At 36.5% G+C, this 22772-nt stretch overlaps 1 protein-coding gene and 1 long non-coding RNA gene across 3 annotated transcripts; one reads left to right on the top strand and one right to left on the bottom strand.

The window, feature by feature from the left end:
• Positions 1–592: 592 nt before the first annotated feature.
• LOC110707996 (vesicle-associated membrane protein 711-like) lies at positions 593–3807 on the bottom strand. Its single transcript, XM_021886088.1, has 4 exons — positions 3392–3807; positions 2040–2230; positions 1549–1712; positions 593–1111 (listed from the first exon to the last, which is right to left on the bottom strand). The coding sequence occupies exons 1-4, from the start codon at positions 3606–3608 to the stop codon at positions 1024–1026; spliced, it is 660 nt and encodes a 219-aa protein (XP_021741780.1). The 5' UTR covers positions 3609–3807; the 3' UTR covers positions 593–1023.
• An 11689-nt stretch (positions 3808–15496) lies between these two features.
• LOC110707995 lies at positions 15497–22213 on the top strand. 2 transcript variants are annotated; one of them, XR_002508624.1, is made up of 5 exons: positions 15497–15576; positions 17303–17968; positions 18070–18199; positions 20478–20642; positions 21878–22213. It is a non-coding gene; the product is annotated as an uncharacterized LOC110707995 (long non-coding RNA). The 2 variants fall into 2 exon arrangements; XR_002508625.1 differs by lacking the exon at positions 15497–15576 and adding an exon at positions 15618–16284.
• The last annotated feature ends 559 nt before the right edge of the window (positions 22214–22772 follow it).

Below are 22772 nucleotides of genomic sequence, written 5' to 3'. Positions count from 1 at the left end.
ATAAGAAAAAGAGAAATATTTATTGCAAGTATTTCATACGAGTACTTTAAAAAAAATAAAACATACAAGCGGTTAGTCAAACTAGTGGAGAGAATGGGCAAATTATTATACTTCGTATTTCATTTTTAAGCATATCAAATTAACTCAACACTTTATTTATTTATTTTTCCATATGTACTAGAGGAGGAGTGGGGGTGACCGGGTGAGTATCGAATCCCGGTCACACGAGGAAATGAGAGGACTAACTATCCCTCCACTCCTTGATCCTCTTATATGTACTCCTATAGTAATTAATTAAAAATTATCAAAACAAATGATATGAATAGCGAGAAAGTAGTTGACAAGAGGTCGTAAAAAGGAGGGAATTAAGTTATTCTTCCATCAACGTATACTCGAAGTAAGTCCTCACCAAGTTTGAAGCATATTTTCCTTCCAAAAAAAAATGTTTGAAGCATATATGATACACGAAGTATGTGGTAATATTGTACATAAGCGTATCGTATGATATTGGTCCCACATGAAAGAGTGAAGTAAAGACAGGGAATGTTTCAAAAAAAAAAAAGTAAAAACAGGGAAAGAAACCAAAATTCCATCTTTCAACGCACATTGCACATATTGACATATACTTGTATATTGAATGAGTGTATGACTAGGAGTCATACTAAAAATACAATGTTCACAATTAACCTCCAACAAAAAACCACGGCGACAGCAAACACCACACCACCCATAGTACACCCAAGAAATTTACATGAAAATAAGAAAGAATTAATGGAGCCTCAAACAACCAGTAAAACCAAAAAAACGAGAAAATGAAAAGGAGGCAACCTAGCATATACACAAATGGAGCAATAATAGTAACAATTTCAGAGCAATAAGTTATACTGTATATGCCATGTTGAGCATCTTAATAAATCGATCATCACCACGAGAAAATTGCAGACAATGTCTCAGCAAGCATTAATCCATCGATGAAGGTGTCTACTTTGATTAAGATAAATAGCAAATGCTTCAGCCACACGCTTAAACACAGGAAGGTAGCAAAGGCCCATGACAAACAAAGGCAAGCACGATGTATATGATGATCAAGAGAACGATAATCAATGTAAACCTGCAAGAATTGAAAAACTCAGATTTAGGTAAGGTTGAAATTTTTCAAGAGGTGCTTAAGCAATGCATCAAAAATAACAAGTAAATAACTTTAGTTGATCATTAGTGCACTAGAGGCTAGACATCCAAATATCCAATTAGAGTAATAAATTCGATTGCATTAATAGGTTAGCCCTCCATATTCTTTACAGATCTAATGTTAAAATATAAAGACAGTTGTATTAGATGAAGCAGTGAAATGTTAGCAGGTCGCAGGAGTGCAGCATTGCATTATATCTTACACATATATAAAAGTCTAGTCAGACACAACCAATGTGCACCACTGATTACCTCTTAGGTTTCTTCACAACCAGTGCAAACATAAACAGCATATTTGCAGGGTGAAACATAATTTTGAAAGAAAAAAAAAAAGATCAAATTTCACATTAGTTTACTCACATGAGCCTGCAATTTCTCCACCATACAGTGCTTCTGAAGCGGCGAGCTTGCTTTCTGAAGCGAAGAGTATTGCCTTGTAATGTGGCAGTTTTATCAACAAGCAGCTCCAGGCGCTCCCCTCTATCCAAAACTTTATCAATATTCTCAATCATGACATTTCGCACCTACAATTGTTGCACCAAAATGAGACAGACATTATAGTAACATCAACACAAGAAAATTGCTTCACCAAACAACAGCTTGCAGGCATGTACTTCACTATTCCTAGGAAAAATAAACAAAACTATCAAACTAAGAACCCTGATCCCTTGCTGCAAAGAAGCACATGATCTATCAAAAATTCTATTACTAACTTTTCATGATGGAAACCTCAACCGTGCAATGGTTTCAAAGATAATGCCTCAATCTCCAAAGTAAAAATGAGAAGAAGACAACAATATAATGTTGGACTACCCAATATAAAAAAGAATAGCTAGGAATACACGCCATACCTGAGCCATTTCACCTTTCATTCTGTTCAAACTGTCAGCATTTGGGTCATTTGAGAAATAGTCCATTTGTTGGCCTAAGACCCTCGAAAATTCATCATTCATTGCATATGCAGGTGCAGTATGAATAGAGCGTCCATAAGCCTTCACAAACTTTTGATGTATGTCTTCAAGAAATGCAAATGGGATTCTTCCTATACAACAAAGTTAAGGTGTATCAGAATAGAGGGAAAAGAAACCCTTACATTATGCTTTACACATGAAATATCAACATATCATGAGCCAATTTTTGGACAAATATCATCAGCATTTTAACACTCAACGAAAGATAAAAGATCCTGCATAATGCCTATAGCATTCATTAACTCTAGGTTCACCATTCACCAACACCGTATTCTATTATTTGGGAATTATCTCTACATTTCAGGTAGCCTGACCATGCAGAGACTCCTGCATCAGTCACCACTAATTTGCAACAAAGTAACAGTACACACATCTATATAATAAACTCTTTCAAATACTCAATCAAAATTACACAAAAAATGATTCTGTCAACCAATTTCTTAAACAACAACAATATTTTCAACCTCCTTAAATCAACAAGCAGAGAAAAATTTTCAACCTTGATCAATCATCATGACTTTACTTCGTTCTCACTCCTACCTGGAAAATCAAACCACCATACCTTCCTTACACTTTACCTTTACTATAATCTCACAGTTAAAATCTAATAGAACAAATAAAAGCGGCAAAGTTTATCCTCATGCCATCATGGGCATGCTCCCCTTTGCTTACTAACACATATGGTCTTTCTCTTACCAACCCAAACCTAGTACAAAACACAAGTATCTTGACTAGTTTAGCTCAAAATCCACTAATCTGCTAGCAAAGAGCTTTCTAAACCATAAAGATAAATGTCACATTCACAACTTTCCTTAGTAAGGGAAAAAAACTTTTAAAAAGCTGTCTTGCTCCCTCTCTTAAATCCTAATAGGGTTATCGAGGAAAATCCAATCATAAACCAAGAATGTATAAAAAGAAAAAATGACAACTTTTTCCGAACATTCAAGACATAACATTTTCGCAATTAATTCCGGGATCAAGGGAATACAATCCATCATCTGCAACTAAAGACCTCAAAATCAAGCTCTTACACAGAACATTCATCTCGCAATCAAATTCTTCATGATTCATTATCAACGCAATGCATAAGCAGCAATCAATAACAAATTAACAATCACAATTTCACAAACAACACAAAAACCCTAACATTTAACACAATCAAATCAAATCAATCAATAGAACAAAAAACCCTAAACCAATCAAAATCAAAAGAAGAGAGAAAAATCAATTACGTCCAGCATTATCTTCCGCCATACAAAGAACAGTAAGACCATCGGTACGCTTAACATGGAAAATATATCGATCTTGCGAGTAAGAAACATGAGTATCGCTATCACCAGGAATCTTCTCGAGAATTTGCTTCGCAATTGAGCTTGCATTCGTCGATGTTCCAACAAATTCCGCCAAAACTACCGATCCTCGAGCTACCAAAGCATACAAAATCGCCATTAATGGTGGAATTTGAAACCCTAAATTTCTCTCTCCTCTGATTTCGCAATATTTTGATCGGCGAAACAGGGGAGAAGATTGAAAATTGTTGATGATGATGATGATAATAATTGAGAAAAAAGAGGTCTTTTTCTCAAATTTAAAAAAAAATAATAATATAATAATAATTTTAAAAAAAAAATTAATCAATGATGAAAATAATGGGCGTTTACTTTTTGTGAATTTTGAAAAAAAGTTTCCACTTTTTTGGGGGAATTGAGATGACAAGTGTGACAGACTGACAGTGAGAATTACTTTTTATTTTAGTTTGAATTCATCTAATTTAAGTAGTAATTATTCTTCTTAATCTTTTTTATAATGATAATTAAGTGTGCTGTTGTGGGATTTATTAATAACTCTACATTAAATTGATGTCAGCTGTCGTGGATTGGTCGGGTAGTCGGATTGGAAAATTATAATAATGCATTAGTATCATCATATTGTGAGGGAAATCGTGTAGCAGGTTGAGTGTCATAGAAGGTTGAATAGGCAAGCAGAAATCTTTAAGTGTCATTCGAGTCATTCTAATCGATTTCAGGTTGGATTTGGAGTTCTAGATGGACTAGTTATTAACTTATTAGAAGCATTTTTCATCGAATAAGTTCAGATATAAGGTCAAATCATGTATAGTTATTTTGGGTAATGTTTGTGTTTCGCAACGAATGTTTCTAGTTCAATAATTGAGTATGAGTCAATTTTGCCAAATTTTTACTTGTGCCAATATCAAAACTTAGAAACATCTTAGGAATATTTCAATTGACCTAAAGTTAATGCAAGTTTTTAATCAAGTATTATAGGGGTATGTAAGGAAATCCTCACCGGAGGTCGGCGCTTGAGAGTTGAGAGTATAAGGGGGAAGGGAATCCCCCTACTCCCAAACATTTTTGTAGTTAGTGGGGCTCGTACTTGTGACCTTGAAGTCACAAAGTGAGTTCCCCACCAATTCCACTAAACTTTGTTTGGTACTTACTTGTAGCATTTGTATAAAAAGAAAGAAATATACAATATTGTCTTTATACACAAATACTACATGAATAGAAGCATGTAATATTGTCTTTATATTAAGCGTATAAACCTTTGGCACCCTCAAACAGACATGGAGTTTAGTATTGTCTTTGGAGTCAATCTCTTCATGTAATTTGTGTATTGCAGCATCAATACTAAACTCTATGTTTGTATTAAAAAAAGGATTATTGTTATGGGCATAAGGGAGAGAAACAAATATTTGTTGATGGTAAAGGTTAAGGGGTCATTTGGTTGGACCTTTTGGAATGGAGTTTAAATTCATTCCACCCAATTTATTGTTTGGCTAAACTTTTTAAGTACGGAATAATAGCATACCAAGAGGGTTCTAATTCCACCACATCCCCTTATAATCTCATACCCACCTCTCTCCCAATATTTACATTCCATTCTATTATGAAATGTAAAATCCATTCCAACTTATGAACCAAACAACTTCAAATTACATGGAATTTAGAATCCATTCCTCTCAAGTATGAGCCAATCCATTCCAATTTAACGAACCAAACGACCCCTTAGTTTAATGTGTAGGTAGTTTATATAGTTATTTGCAATTAGGGTTTTGTTGTATTTGGATTATAACGTACCCGAGCTTAGACTGTTAATCATCGTATACGAGTCAATGTAATTTTATACGGTTGGGTCCTACAAGTCTATAGTTTTGGAACTTTGGTATTATAATATTTTGGGTCTTTGACTCTTTGCAAATGCATATTTTGGGTCTTTAAATTTTCAAATGGTATTTTGGGTCTTTGACTCTTTGGGATGAGAAAGGTTTTAAAGGAGTAAAACACAAATACAATCCATGTACTTTTGTATTTGTATACTTTTAGTCACCGAAAATTCATTTGTGCATTTTTAATCCCTCAACCACCACTTTTAGTCACTAAAAAGGTTAAACTATAAAGTACAAGCTGAGCTGAACTCATATCAGCTAAGTTATAGTCCGTACTTTGTATTTTTTTTGTTTTTTCTTTTGAGTGACAGTTAAGCTATATCTAAACGAGATACATTAGGCAGTTTCCAAAACCCCAAACCTCATCTTATTATTCCCTCCTCTGCGAAGAATTCTCTTATTATTTAGAGCTAAGTATAAAGTTGGTTTAAGTTTTTCACCCTTTGGGACCTCCCACTTTTTTTTAACCTTTTGGGACCTGTAGTTAACATTCCGGTCACTTAACTCATGTTCAACTCACCGGAGAAAAAGTGAGTCCCTTAAAAAGGTGTTTGTTTAGGGGGATAAAAGGGGTGGGAGTAGGATAAAAAATAAGGATAGAAGAAATGTAGTGTTTGTTTAGAGGGATTGGGATTAGAAGGGAGTTAGGGATAGGGATAAAAATACTCACTTATCTGATGTGAATCGAGTCCCTTTTCTTATAACTATTTTTATTGCTTTATTTAGGTACTCTCTTAGTTTTACCTTACTCTTAAAGTAGGGGTTTTTAATAATGTTTTTATTATTTTCTTAATAGTAGTTATGGAGTCTTGGGCTTCCAAAGTTGTGTTAATTAATTAGTGGGCTCTTTTGGTTCATTAATTAATTATTAGGACTTTTTATTTAGTTTGCTTACAAACCAAGTAGGTTAGATTTATTTTTCCTATATATATTTGATACATGTCAACAATTATAGTTGGATGTTTATGAAATAAAAATCAGATTGTTGAGTTTTAACTCAAGAGAACTTTGTTAAGGTTTGAACTAGTTGTTAACTAGGGTTTTAGGATCATTACTCCTAAGATCAAACTTAGAAGTCGTTGCCTTCTAAGACTATCCTTCAAATTTCCATCATTAAAATTACTCAAATCCTTCCACTAAATATAAACTGTCAAAAATACGCATCATTATCCCTCCATTTCTATAATTAAGGGGGGTGGTATAAGGGAAAGGGATAAGAAATGGGTATTAAAAGACCAAATTACCCTTAATGAAATTGAAAGGGTAAGAAGAAAGGGTAGAAGTTAGTAAGGGTATTTTTATAAATTTATTACTTATCCCTAATTTGTTTCCCATACTTACCAAACATGGGATAAAAATAATTTATCCTTGTCCCACTTATCAATCTCTTATCTTTAGGGATTTGTTAAACATCGCCCACAAATTACTACATAAAGCCCACAAAATTCACTTAGTTTCCCAAAATTGCCCTTGACCTTAAAAAAAAACACTCACACTCTCATCACTCACACTCTCATCACTCACACTCTCATTGCTCATCTTCTTTCAACCTCTCTAAAAAAAAAAAATTCAAAATAACGGCAATGTCGAGGCGGCAAGGCAAGGAAGTGGCGGCGGCGGCGGAGGGAAGGATGTCCCAAGGAGGAAAGGTATATTTTGTTTAAAAAAAAAAAAGGGGAAAACCGCCGTGAACGCGGTGGGGCGCCCTGGCTGGACGCCCAGCCGGCGGTGGTGGCGCCAGATGCAGACGCCGCCACCAGTTGGTTGGCGCCTGGGCTGGACGCCACCGCCACGGTTGTGGCGTTTAGTCTAGGCGCCGCAGCCGTGGCTGTGGCGTCCAGCCCAGGCGCCAGCCAACTGGTGGCGGCGTCTGCATCTGGCGCCACCACCGCCGGCTGGGCGTCCAGCCAAGGCGCCCCCCCCCCCCATTTTTATTTTTTTTATTTTTTTTTTAATTTTTTTAAAAAATTGTTTTTAATTTTTTTTTTTTTTTTGTAATATAATTTTGAATTGTTTTTATATTTTGTTGTTTATTTTTATAAATTTTTTCAATTTCGTTGTATTTTTTCTACGTTTATATTTTGTTTACAATTATTTGTATGTTTTTAGTGTATTTGATTTGCGATGATGATTATTTATCGTATAAATTTTTGTATGTTTATATATTTTAAAATTTTGTGTAGGGTCGTCATGGTGGGGGGAAGAATATAGAGCTTCTTAGTAGAAGTTATTCAGTGGAGAGGTCGGGGCATAGACATGTCAGATCCCGTGGTATTTCGGCCTCAGTTCGTAGAGAACGGATCCACCGTCGGGATGAGGATGACGATGACGATGATGATGCTGAGGAGGGTGACCAGGAGGAGGAGCAGGAGGAGGGCGCAGATGAGGATGAGGATGTGGACGATGGCAGTGGACCGTATGATGATTACGGTCCATTCAGAGGGTTGATGACATGTACGAGACGCATATGGTGGAGGTGCGTAAGGGTAGGGGTGGTAGGTTTGTTAGTAGATCTGGCACATCATCTGCGTCCACTGTATCTGGGGCAAGCAGGAAACGGTCGAGGGCGGGTAATGATTCTTGGGTTGTTAGGAGTGAGGTGCCCGGTGGGCCTGTTGACGGGAGTGTGATTCCTAGCTTTCTAGGACACATAGCTGCCCGTATTTGGGAGGACCAGGAGAGGCCTTCAGTTACGGGGTTGTTGAAATGTCATACCCGGGAAAAGACTTGTAGTTTTTTGCGTACATGGGCTGAGGCCTGGCCGGCGGAGAGCGAGATTTTCGAGCGACTGGAGGGCACTGGGGTGAAGCACGTTCCTGCCACCATGCACGATAAGATTGACAGTACGCTGATCACGACTTTCATTGAGCGATGGCAGCCGGATACAAACTCTTTTCACCTTCCGTTCGGTGAGATGACGATCATGTTACATGACGTCGAGGCCATTCTGGGGATTCGTGTTGAGGGTCTGGAACAGACCCTTGCGCAGTGGGAGTCGTCGTCGAGGAGGGATTACTGATGGTTATTGTATTTTATTTATAGAGCATTATGTTGGACATTATGTTGTAAAATTGTAACATTTTAGATTGTTCTTTTAGCTTCCAACTTAAACATATTATCAGTGCTGTTTTTAAATTTTGATATAACCGTTCGTGGATCCGCGCAACTTACCCATGCAACATATAGAATGCAGTAAGCAATACAATATAAAATATTAATGTTCTCATTAAAAGAGCAACATACAAATAAGATTACAAATAAAGAATGTAAACAAGAAAAACTAAAATGCAGCTAGGGTGTTCCATTCGTGGATCCGGTCATTATATAGCGCATCCCAACCCTCTACGCTCGTTGTGCGAATGTTGTACCACCGAGGTATAATCGGTGGCACCGGAAAATCGGTTGACATGTCTAGTCGGATGAAATGTCTGTATGACGACCCAAGAAACGCAATAGCTAGCTCTCTGACCGGTGTGGTGACAGTCTCACGCGACCGCCAAGGGAGAACCGTGGTACAAGGATAATAAGCTTGACTATTCACTCCCAGGCCGAAATGCATGACTGCGCATTTGTAAATGTTTGCAACGGCAAACAGATCTAGGGGCGCGTCAAAATAATGATTTTCGCCGCAAGGTCCACCTCCCCACCGGATACGCCGGAGAGCGCCATCCAAGTCATCCTGGTACACATGACGATAAACATTTCGGTTAGAGGCAATTTCGCTGTACATTAACTCACGCACCAAACCGTAGTTGTCTTCGCCCATTTGAAAAACATCAGCCACGACCCGGAATCCGCAGTTACCATCTCCGATTACATCATTCCACCCTTCCAAGTACGACATGATGATCGCAGGTATCCTTTCCTTGTACGGAAACTGATCAACATCGTTTCTTCCTATTCACCAAATAATTAATTATAGACAGTTAAGAAGACAGGAGTAACACTTTAAAACTATGTGCAATAAAAACAACCAAAACGTACCAGTTCTCAGGGGCATATTCACAGACGATGAAGATTGACTACGACTAGATGACGATGTCCGACCACGAGAACGACCATGACCAAGACCACGGATATACTCAAACGCACTCCTGTTCCGCCGTTGTCGACCTCGAGGACGGTCAACTCCTTCGGGTTCCTCATAATCTAAGTTAGACGGGTGGAACATGTCATGAAGCACATGAGTAGCGTCACGAATAATAGAAGGATGGCTGGAGGACACTCGGTCGTACATCGAACGGAACTGCTCCAACTCTTCCTGTTCACGGTCGGCCGTTTGATTGTCTGCATGCTCACCAATAACAAACGTCCTCCAGAATGAATGGACCTGATCAACATGTAACGACGCCCTTTCTTCTGTAATAACGCGATGAATGGTGCATGCGCAAGGTAATCCATGAGTTACTGAAATAGTACACCCACACCGAGTATACACTTCGTCAGCCAAGTCCCTCACCCTGTTCAGCTCAGTGAGAATCAACCCCAAGCAGTAGTGCGACACACGACCATGGAGAATCTTAAATATAAAATGGCTATACATCGTACCATGTCGTCGTCTGGAGTCCTCTAGAGAGTTCCTGATGTCATTCTTCTGAGTTTCAATTGACTTGTTCAGTCTAGCGAACAGTGTATCCAAAGCAGCGGTCGATGAATCAATCCAGTCCTTGGTAGCTCTATGAGCGCTCTCAACTCTACATGTTGTAGTGTTCCCAAAATGAAGTACCTGGTTTGTCCAATATTTGACAAACTTTTCCCTATGAGGGACCCATTGATGCATCACATAGTCCACCAGTGCCGGACACCACTGGTACGAATCCCTGAAGTTAGCCAATGCTCGCTCATACGCTTCCTCTGTGGTAGCCTGTAGGATCTTCCGCCACTTACCATTCACCAATCTCTCTGCCATTTCCAAATTCTTCTTGAAAAGGTTGTAGGCTTTCACTTTCACGCAGTTGTTGATGTGCCATGTGCACAATAAGTGGTTCGATTCGGGAAACAGCTCTGCTATGGGGGCAAAGAGACCTCCCTCACAGTCGCTGACGATGGCTGCTGGATGAACATTAGGCCCGATGTAGTTTCTCAGCTTCTCCAAAACCCAATAATAACTTGGAGCCGTCTCATCCCTGATGATTGCATGACCAATCAGAAAGTTCTGGTTCGTTGGAGCCATCCCAACCATCTCAACCAGAGGGAACTTGTACTTGTTTGTCTTGTACGTTGAGTCGATCAAAATCACAAATGGCCAAGACTTGATCATATCAGCACAATTAGGATGCACAAGGAAAAGATGAGTCACCTCCGCTGTATCTTCATCAGAATCAAACCAGAACAGGTAACCACGTGATTGTGCCTGGTGTAGCAGCTGCTGTATAGGGTTCCTTCCCTCTGACCGTTCAAACCTGAGTTGCTGTCTGACGTTGTAGATGTGTCTTCGGTTTGGATGGTCTTCTGGAAATTTCTCTAACACAGATGCTAATATTTTAGCAGGCTTCACTTGAGCATCACTCATTTCTTTCACAACTAGTTTCGCAGCAGGACTTAAGCCGCTCAGTTGTCGATGACCCTCTTCATATACTATCATCTCATGGTTGTGATACCCCCATTTAGAGTAACCTATCACTTCCCAACCGTCACGACTCCGTAGTTGTCGAACCTTTACTCTGAACTCACACCCACAACCTTTCCGCTTTGTGTCAAACCGAGTGGCTGTACGAAAATCTCTTTCTTCTCTTTTTGCGATAACGGTCACATCTCAAAATGCGATCCATTCTACCATCCCGTTGAGATTTATGAGTTGCTACTACCAAGCAAAATCCAGCTGCAATTGCAACCTGTTTTGCCCAATCAATCGCATGTTGAGCTTCTTCGAATGGACCATCATGTCCAAATATCTCACTGTAATCATTTCCGTCTCCACCATATTCATGCATCAATTATATATTACAATAAATACATTTAACGGATAATACATTTAATTTCTATATTTCCACATAATTAACACAAAAAAAAACATAATTATATATAATCAAACTTAATTTTTATAAAAACCCAATTCGAATTTTCAAACTAAATTTAAAAATATACCATTTCGAATTTTCAAATTTAATTTTAAAAAAACCTATTTCGAATTTTCAAATTTAATTTACAAAAAACCCATTTCGAATTTTTTTAAAAAATCATTTTCGATTTTTTATTTTCACAAAAAAATTAAATAAAAAACAACAACAAAATCAAAAAGGAAAAAATAAAAATTAATTATTAAAGGTGGCGTCTGCCAGGGCTGCCACACCCACTGGACTGGCGCCTGGCAGGGCCGCCTCACCCAGTGGAGTGGCGTCTGCCCAGGACGCCAGTCTGGTGGTCTGGGCGTCTAGCCTGGACGCCACTCTGGTGGTTCTGGCGTCCGGCTTGGACGTCCAGGCTACGGTTTGGGCGTCCACCCTAGGCGCCGGAGCCACTACGACGGTAAACCGTGAATTTTAGCGGTCACTTACCTCGTTTTCCGTCGACGACGACGTACCTCCGGCGTCCCCCGCATCTCCGGCCTGCCATCCGGTCTCCCCCGGCGAGCCAGTACGGCTCCACATTTTTTACACCGAGATTATCTCAATTTTAGCAAAAGGGCATAATGGTCAAATCATAACATATTTGTGGGCTTTATATGGTAAATTGCGGGCGATGTTTAGCGTTTCACTATCTTTATCCTCCCTTCTTATCCCTTTTATTTCCATCCCTCCAACCAAGCGCCCCGTGATTGAATGGTTGACAAAAAAAAACTCAGGGGCCGTTTGGTTGGGGTTAATAATCAAAGGGAATGGGAATGAACTGATATCATTCCCTTTGTTGTTGTTTGTTTGTCACTTTTTTCATTCCCTTTACCCATTTTTATTTTTGAGTTTACCCAAAATTAGTCTGCTTTGATTCCCCACCCCCTAGACTTTTCCATTCCCTTTCTTTAGCCACCATACCCACCACCATCCTACTCGCCGGAACTCGCCCAACCACCTCGCCGCATCTCCCCAACTTCTCGTCAGAACCGTCGCACCTTCCCCACCTCTTGCCGGAATCCGTCACACCTCCCCCACCTCTTAACGGAACCCGTTGCACCTTCCCCACCTCTCCCCTCGAAAATATATCCTCTCCCCTCGACAATATCTCCTCTGCCCAAAAACCTTCCTCCACCCACGCAAAACCCAAGAAACCACTCTCCCTCCACTTAAATCATCGACCGATCATCCCACCACCCTCGAAACCCTAGCTGTTTTAAGTGGAGGGAGAGTGGTTTCTAGGGTTTTGCGTGGATGGCGGAAGGTTTTCTGGGGAGGGGAGGGCGGCGAGGGGTGGGGGAGGTGCGCCGAGGGCCGACGAGTTTCGTCGAGGTGGTGGCTGGGTGGTGGGGTGGTTGGAAAAGTGGAATTGTGAAAAAAGAGGGGGTTGTGTTGTGGTGGTGGTGATTCCCTTTATTTTTTTGAAAACAAACAACATACTACATGTAAAGGGTTTCATTCCATTCTCTTACATTCCCTTTGTTCATTCAATTCTGATTCCCTTGCACAAATCAAAAGATCCCTCAGTCCTTTCATTTACTTTTTTACAAAATAAACTGGAGTCCCTTCAGTAATAACTAATAAGCATGCATATCCAAAAAAAAAAAAAAAAAACTGAAAGAGTATATTCAAACTTAAACCAAATTCAGCCACCATTTTTGGAAGAGCAAATGGATTTTACTCAAACGACTTAACAGTTTCTCGTCATCAAGTTTCGTTCGATTTTAATCCCTCAGAAGATCTCCAAACTGCCCGTAGGGTTTGAAGAATTAATGTGAGGAAGCTGAGGGAAGAATTAATGCTGATTCGAGTGAAAGTTTGGAAACTGCTTCTGGGTTTGAAGAAATTGAGGATATTGGGTCGGATTCTGTTGATCTTTCTAAACTTGACCTAATTCAAGGTTTGCTTAAAATTGATACCCAATTCTGTTGAGTATAAGTATAATTTTCAGTATTTATTTAAGTATTTGCAGCATTAATTGATACCCATTTGCATTACTGGATATTATTTGATTGTAATTTGTGAGTGCTAATTATGGATTTGTGGTTTTAGACAGTGTAGGATTGTTCATGGCTTAATTGTTTAATCTTTTGCTAAACAGGTTTATCAAGCGCTTTAATGAATTTGCTATTGCAATTTGAAAAGTTGGAGAGGTTGGTTTTTGAAAGATTTGTGATTTAGTTGATAGTTTCATTGCTGTCTTTAGATTGTTTTTACGTGGATAGGTTCCTATAGCCGTGAGTCGCGAGGATAATGGATAATGAGCTCACTCATTGTGAGATTGCTAGTGTTTTGAGAGCTCTAATTGGAAAGAACAATGCATCAGCTTTATATTTCTGTTTAAATTATGCTAAATTGGTAAACTTAGTTGCGAATTACACCCATGAGGTCTCAAATGGTGAAAAAAAAAAGTGGGAGGCCCGAAGAGGTGAAAAAATTAAAAAGTTGGACCCCAACTTTATACTTAACTTGTTATTTACAATTGCAATTTCTATTTCAATTGTTTTTAAAAGAAAAAAAAAATAAAAGTTATTTTAATTTTGGCATCTGCCGTGCTTAGGCCCCTTCTTCCCTTACCTAATCAAGTAGTCCACCGCCCGCCTTAGAAAAAGACCTCTAAATCCGACGAGCTTGGCTGAAAAGCTCCCAATTAGGTTAGTAGCTGTTTATTCTATTATATTTGATTATTCCATTATATTTGGGATTCAGTCGATTGAATTATTATTTTTATATTTGGGATTCAATCGATTATTCTATTATATTTGGGATTCAATCAATTATAGTCCAAACCCCTCCGTTGGCGAAGGATTGTTCATGGAACTACTATCTCATGTACTTTTACCGTATTAATCCATACTGTATAATTACCAAACCCAATTCAAGTACTTGATCAATGTTATAGGGGCTACTCAATACTGTGTCGATGATTTAGGGTTACTCAATTAGTATTATAGGAGTTACTTTGTTCTTTTACAACAGTATTTTATTTTTTTGTTTAAGGATTTACCAATTTAATATTGATGTTTTGCTTTTAGAATATGAATGTGGATATCACCTTCCTTATGGCTACTATTGCTGCACTCTATGGAATATGGAGGAGTTACTGTGCTAGCAATCGAATACACTCTTGCAAGGTAATTTGTTTTGTTATATTCTATGAGACCTGGCCTCCATATTTTTAAGTCATAAAAACATACAAGTTTTATTTTCAGTTATTTCCTTGATAATCAGGTGATAATCAGGTGAATGTATTGGTAATTCTAATTGAGATGCTACGTATGTACGTCCAATGTAGGTTGTTGTTGTTGATGATGATAATCTAATGAAAACTTGGTCGACATTCTGAATGTGAATGTCAAAGATGGTCTCAGTGAGCTTCCTGATGGGGTTTTGTTAGATATTCTCTCATATATGTCATTGCGTGATGTTGCAAGAATGGCTACGCTATCAACAAGATGGAGAAACTTGTGCTTGACCATTCCATCCCTTGACTTGGATTGGTTTGTGTTGTCTGGTAGTCCATTCTGGTGTCATTGCAGTCAATGTGATCAACTTTCTTATAAGCAGGCATATGTGAAAAGTGTGGATCGGGTGCTGCAGAACTACATGGGTCAGAAGATCTTATCTTTTAGTCTTGCGTGTTGCCTTGATAACAGTTATGCCGATGATGTTGATCGCCGGATCAACTTTGCTGCTGCAAATACGGGTCTAAAGAGTCTCACCCTACAGTTTATATGTGCAGATAGGTGGAGAGCTTATTTCCAGTGTAATTTCCACATTACATGTCAAGTGGGTGACCCGCTAATTTATTGTTTTAATTAATTAAATCCCACTATTTAAGTTGATACAAATATCCAATTACAGAAATGCTCATATTAAATCAATACTGTATAAAAGATAAGTGTCCTTTGATGGATTGGATTACTTAGCCGATTAATTATTTATATATAAATAATTAATATAAGATAACAGTTATTGATATAAAAGATAGTTGGTTTAATCCGACTAAAACCAGACTCTCTGCTCTCCTCTATTAAGGACAACTGGACTACATATAAAATAAAGATTATATATATATATATATATATAAGGGTAAAACATCCAGTATTAAAGTTAGAGAGAGAGGAGAAGGGTTTGGTATTGTTCTTCTTCCCTCCCTGCAAAGTTCATCCAACCAAAGGTACAATCATGGCTTCAAGCTCATCTAATAGTATGTAATGTAAAATTGATTCTATGCTTAAGGTTTATTTCCGCATTAAATTTCTTAAGTATTTCTTACGTCCAATCCCATTGTAAAGGGTTGCATCTTATCAGGGGTTCCTTAATTTCTTTCCCAATTTTCTTATTTACGAGAACTGCGTTCAGATTCCTGCATCCTGAAGCTTGAGAATGATTTTATTCTATCAACAAACATAACTACACTTCATCTAACTAACGTTACTCTAGAGGGGATTGGCATTCAGTGGCTGGACATCTTATCTAGTTGTTAAACCATTGATGTTTACGGTTGAGAATGTGTAATCTTCCAGATAAGTTGGAGATCGGCAATAACTTCCCTCGCTTGCGCTCCCTCTCAATTGGAGGATGTCCAAGTTTGCAAGAATTTTGAACTTAGTGCCAAGAATCTGAAGAAATTAGAGATTTATAATGGAAAACCTTTGAATCTGAAGGAGGTTAAGCTGTCTAATTTCCAATTAGAGTGGATACCAGTTGCTATCTACTTGTTGCAAAGTGTTTTCATGTTGGATTGTATGGTGATTACTAAATCTTCAAAAGCTTAAGGAAGAGTACAATCTTAAAGAACGTAGATTTATTTTGAATTCGTTGATTGGAAAGACATCATCAACTAGTGCCAGAGTTACCCTTGAATAATCTTATTCCTGATAAAGTGAGAGTTAAAATAATCTTATTCTTGGTTATAAATTAATTTTATGCTCTTCAATCTGAATTTTGCCCTTGCAGCTTTAATATGATTTGAATGAGTATGATAGGTGAAATTGATTCTTAATTTAATCAAGGTCATTGGAATTTTTGACAATGGTTCTTAGTTTTAATAAATCATCTCTAGGTGCTTATATCCTGTTCGATAAATATGCCAATCGAAAAATTGATGATATGGAGTTTGTTCATGCATTGATGCGTTCTTTCTTCCTTGAGTTGATAGTTATTTATTGGTAGATTTTACATTAATTGATGAATTTCAATGGATTAGAATAGAATTTTAATTTTGTAATTAACTTTATTTTGTTTATGATGAACATGGTGTTTTGAATCGCATAATTTGGTTTTATGTATGAAATGAAAGGAGTATAATGACTATACTTGTTAATGATAATGTAAAAGAGCCACCAAGTCTGCAAAATTGCTGTGATATGGTAATAAATTCGGGAATTGCAGCAAACTTTGTTACTATTCCATGGATTGTTAGCTGAAATAGAGGTAGTTGACAATCGTGAACTTTATCATCCATTGTCATTACTATTCATTAACTACTGGTGTTGTTAAAACATGGAGTTAGGAACTTTTGATTATTGTCATTACTATTCAGAACTCAGAAGTAGTGTAAATGTTTTCCTGCTAATTTCTACTGTTTTTTTTTTTTTTTTTTTATTTATTATTATTTTTTTTTATAAGTGAGAAGTTATTGTTGAGCTTTTTCATGGAACCTTTTTGTTCACTTGTGTCTCGCTTTGATGTCTTGTTGATAGGCTTTCGTATAATGCAAAGTGGTGTAATACACCAAGGTGTCAATTTGGGTTGTGCGGGTTGGGTCTTTTTAAATTTGAGTCATGCTAAATTACTATGTTCGTATGAGTCGAAATTTGAATTTGTTTTTTTTTGTTGGTTATGGGTCATGTTAGTTTTTGATACCTCTAAATATTTTTGGACTTAAATCTTGTTCGCAGATTTTGTAGATGGAGATGGTGACGTTCAACATGCTGATGGAAACGTTAGAATGTTAGATGCAAAGCTATTTGAGTACTTGGAGTGCTTTGAGGAACATTGTCAATTTTGTTTCTTACCTAATACAAGTACTTCGTATGAGTTTTTAGTAGCAAAGGATGATCATATTAATGAACATCCTTCATTAATATTGTCCCATTGCTGTATATTAAGATATTGAAAAACTTTATGGTATTAAATGTATTGACTAGGTATGGAACTACAGTAAATTGTTTTTTTTTTTAAAAAAAAAAAAAAATTTAATTGTTGGTTTAAGTATTGATTATTTCCTTTTTCCAAAAAAAAAGTATTGATTATTTTTTTTGACAACGGTTTATGGTCCGTTTGGTATTGTTGTGGATATCCATCCTAGAGTAAGTGGGACGCTGGACTTTTTCTCACTATTTATTTATTAACTTTGACTATAATGTTTTACTAACATAATAAAAACATATTTCCTTAACCCCTAAAAAATGAATAATAAGTTACTGTAGCTTATCTACAGTGACTTTCTGCATATGCCCCTCGAGGTGTTGATTCAGCCAATTGCTGAAGTCGTCGAGGGTTCTTTGTAGGACTATGATGAAAGCCTAAAAGCTTGTGTAGAAGCGTCAAAGATGTGGATGCAGGTGATTAATACAATGCTTTTGTTTTATGCGGTATCTTTTTTGGCTTCAGCAATATTTTTTAATATTTTGACTTGTTTCAATTGCTTTTTCTTTGTCATAAGATGCCTGCCCCAAAAAGAGGTGAAATTGCTACAGATTGGTGATGCTTTGAGAGCTTAACTCCAGCAGCTCGGACGATTGGTGTCACTTGAGATGGGAAAAATACTGCCCAAAGGGACAGGAGAAGTTCAGGTATGTTACTTTTAATGTAGTTTAGTTTAGCTGTGGTTAGTGTTATTCCATAAATGATAGAATTAAATTAAGGCTTTTTATACGTGCTTAAATTGAGCCTATTGAAGTTTTGAATGCCTTGGACCTCCATGGAGTGTGACTGCCCAGTTATGCAAAACAATTTGTCTTAGGGCTATTGATTTATGCTTTGGTTCTTGGAACTGCTGTTAAACAACTAATATAAGGCAAGGGATGTCTAGCGAAGAGATCTTGGAACTGCTGTTAAACAACTAATAATTCTTTCGAATAACAAAGTTAAAAAATACACTATCTCCCTTCACGTTTTGTTTTCCATGTCCTGAGCCCTTTTGTGCTTCTGCTTCTCACTTAAGTGTTACATCGGTATTATCACCCAAATAGTTAATTTATACGTTGCCTTCTTAACATTATTCCTTAGAAATATTTACTTACAAAGGATAGCATAACTAGCATATGTATGTAAGATATAAGTTGGGTCATATAAAGAACTATTCTGGGGTCTTGAGTGTTTGTGATTCAGAATGGGAGGATCAAGGGTGTGCATATTTAACCAAATCTGTAGCTGCTGTATTACCCGATTATGTAAATGTGGAATTATCTGGGTTTGGAGAGTAGACCTGAGGATGTCAGAGAAGGGCTCCTCTATGTCCACACATGATTGCAATATTTGCTTTAGTGCTATTTGAACATCTATGTAACATCTTTCAAATTAAAGACTCGAATGAAATTTCGAGTCTATTGGAATGGATTTGACGTGTAAACCAATATTTACAAAACAAAATTGCTAATTGTAATTGATCTGGATTGCAGGCTACTGACTTTGTTTATCCTGTATTGACTATTAAATTATTGGGTTGTTTCTCGTGCTAATTGCATTGGGCAACTGTTCTAATTCATCCTTTGTCTTCTTATTGCTCATACCTTGCCAAAGTTGGGCCTTTCTGAATTATTGTATGCTTTTCTTCCCCTCCCCCCCCCCCTTTTTAGGTAGGGTGTTGCTGCTTGGGTACATGTATCAAAGTGATTTATAGCATCATTTTTATGTTGGTTTGTATGTATTTAGGAGGGATGTCTATGTGTAAAGATTTGTCTATGTTATCTTATATTCTTATAGTTAATTTAATGCTATGTTAAAAATAGGAAATTATCTTATAGTTAAGTTTGATAACTCCTAAAATGTAGATTGTTATTTTACCATGTCTTGAAAACCAGAGTATACAAGTTCTAGCAAAGCGAGTAGTTAATTTATTCAATGTTGTACTTCTAACAATTGTTTGGAATCTTTGGGAAAGGATTTGAATTGGAAAGGAACTTCTTGAGGCCAAGTGTGAAAAAATTCGAAAAAACCTAAGGTTCTATTATCTTTTCTACCTTGTTGTATACCTTTACGATTAGTTTAGTTAAGAGTGATTAGAATGCTGAGCCATTCAGGGAATCATCTTGAGAGCGGTATTTGCTTTGCTATTGCCTAGAACTATTAGTTGGAGTTCTTGTATTGAGATCTTATGCTTGTCTGGAACTATTAGTTTGAGTTCTCGAATTGATGTGAGCTTACGCTATTGTCTGGAACTATTAGTTTGAGTTCTTGAATTGATGTGTTCTTATGCTATTGTCTGGAACTGTTAGTTTGAGTTCTTGAATTGATTTGATTTTATGAATTGTCTGCAACTATTAGTTTGATTTCTTGAATTGATGTAAGTTTATCATTAGTTTGAGTTATTGAATTGATGTTGTTTATTTCGAGAATGAACAAAACAAAAAATCAAATTAAGGTTAGCAGCAGAGTTTACGATGCGAAGTATGGTTGAAAGTGTTTTCTGAAAATTTCATGTAAATATACACAAGTTCTTTCAAATTTCTCAGGTTTAGTGGGGGAGGTGTAGCTAATTGAGTACTCTGTTTGATTATTAGATTGTTGATCCTGTTAATACAACTTTGTGAATCTCCCGGTATTTTGTTCTCCTTATTGTTGAGTATGGAAGTAAGTAATTGCTTTAAGTGAAAGCTGCTTATAGTTCTCTTTTTATAACTGAATAAGGGTTAATTAGAGGGGTAATGCTCTAATGAATGTTAATTTGTAAAACAGAGTTATAATTAATTTTTAGCATACATTACAAATAACCTATTATTGAATTTGGAATGAGTGGTTATATTTGATTTTTAGCATGCATTACAAATAATAGGATTTTCTGCACCCTATATATGTGGCGAAATTAGTTGTGAATTGTGATCTTGATTTATTTTGTCGTCTCCTTTGCAGGCTTTTGAGACAGAATGCTTCTAGGTTGTTGATGGAAGATATCTACAGAAATCCAAGTCCTCTTCAATTTGATGGCCCTTGTGCTGGGCTAAGGTTGTTAGCTTGTGTGTGGACGACCAGTATTATATGGGCCGTATCCAGCATCTTCGAGAGTTTTTAGACAAGGTATATGATCCTTTCACTCCGCTATCAACTAGTTTCGTGCTTATGTGGTCATGGATTCACCTCGTTGCTGCTGTTACTTTAGTACCTGCTGTTGTTGTTGCTGTCATGGCTGTTATTATTATGATGTTATTGTTAGGTTTTTCTGATACTGGTACTGTTATTATTGTAAACATGTTTTGGTAAGGTTTTTCTAATTGTGATACAAAGAGTGCATAGTCAATCTCCACAAAAGAGTGCATTACAAAATACTAATGCGTCCTAAGGAAGGTGTTTTAGCCAGAATAAGATTAAATATTTGAGGGCAAAGATGATGTAGAATATATTGCCTATTAGAGTATTAAGACAATACACTTCTAATTTATTTTCGTAAGATTGATGTGGAAATATAGATTGAATATACATATTACAATAATGTATGAATTAAAATTAAACAACTTACTCATAATATCAGGACTTATGAATAATCAGTGGAAGATATATCTTTACCAATGACTTGTGTCTATGTACATTCAGATGCATAATAAAGGTTATGTCACCAAACTGAACCATGTTTGGGTATTAGTTTGGAGTTTATGCTTATGTGGGGTGTTTAATTGTTTAATTTGCCAGAAATATGTTCATAAGTATTATAATCATATAATGCATGAGCTATTTTAAGTTTGTACGTGTCATTTATGTTGTTTATATATAGGACATTGTTATATCTTTGCAGGCCAAATTTTATTTGCATAAATGATTAATCAAAATAGAAAGTACATAATATGCATCAGGATTAATGTATGGTATTGTAGAAACAATAGAAGATGAGGTTAGTGGAATGTTAAAGTAAAATAGGTGAATAATGATAATAATCAAACTAAATTTAGAGGTATGATTATCGTAAGCATGCACCTAAAATTATGGTGATCAATGGAAATCACTCAAAACACTTCTAAATATAGAGGAATTATACATAAAATTAGGATGCATGAGAAGGGGAAGGGCAAGAGGTTGTGAACTGAAAATTAATCAGAGTTATACGATATGCTCAAAAAGGTTTGTAAAATTAGAGTTTATCATATATCCCGTCTTCAAACTGTGGTTGATATGTATCCTAAATACATGTATAGAGCCAATTATTTGAACAATAAAGACTTTATTCATAATCTAATTGTATAGTTTTTTAAGAATTGAGGTGATTAGTTCTTTTTTTAACATATTTTTACCATATGATCTATTTCTTTCAAACTGTGTAGGTACTAATTACTTTGAAAATAGGTAGTCATTTCATCAAGTACAGCAGGAAGGGGAAGCCCAAGTTTTGCCCATTCAGACTTTCGGCGGTGCCTATTTTTCTTTATTCCCGGGTTTTCCCTATTTTGATTAGTGACTCAAGTTTTCTTTTTAATATGTGGTTATAATTTCCATTAAATATATTACATTGGCATCTGAATTGGTATGCTACAAATTATTGACTTAGTAAGATTTTCTATGTACAAGAAATGACTTTTACTCGCAAGATGTAATGATTCTAATTTGATTATCATGTGGAGAAGAAAGAAATATGAAGTTATTTGTAGTCTTAAGAACAATCAGAGCTAATTATTTATCTTTTGATCATGTAAGTTGTGAGTGTTTTTTTGGTAAATTTAAGAGCTAATTAATAATTATTGATGCAAAATTTGGATATCACATGGAGAAGAAAGGGATTTGAAGTTATCTGTAGTCTTAAAAATCATCCAAGGACAAAGAACTAAGAGATAATCCGCCGAATTGAAAGGGCTACTTAACCTTTTCTACATTCGATTTTGTACATTACCATTCATTCTGTGAAGGTTTAGTTTGAGATATGATTAAATTCCTAAATTTATTTTCCAAAGTCTTTCTTGTAGGTTGTGTTTCGTAGGTTCTTGCGCCCTAAAAAGGATTTCTTATCATTTCCGCTTATATACAATCACGGTGATAGATCTCTTGATGTGTTTAGTTGCACTCATATTAGTATTTTTTTTTATTTTTTTTTATTCCTTGTACAATTTAAATTTGATGTAGTTGAGTTATTTTTGTTTTTTTTTCCTCATGCTGTACACTACTATTCTGTGATAGATTTGTAAAGATAAAGACTAGGCAGAAGTTTGGCTCGCGGATCTATTT

Source organism: Chenopodium quinoa, unplaced genomic scaffold (assembly GCF_001683475.1).
Source record: "Chenopodium quinoa cultivar QQ74 unplaced genomic scaffold, ASM168347v1, whole genome shotgun sequence".
NCBI lineage: Eukaryota > Viridiplantae > Streptophyta > Magnoliopsida > Caryophyllales > Amaranthaceae > Chenopodium > Chenopodium quinoa.
This window is presented reverse-complemented; position numbering and strand designations above follow the sequence as displayed.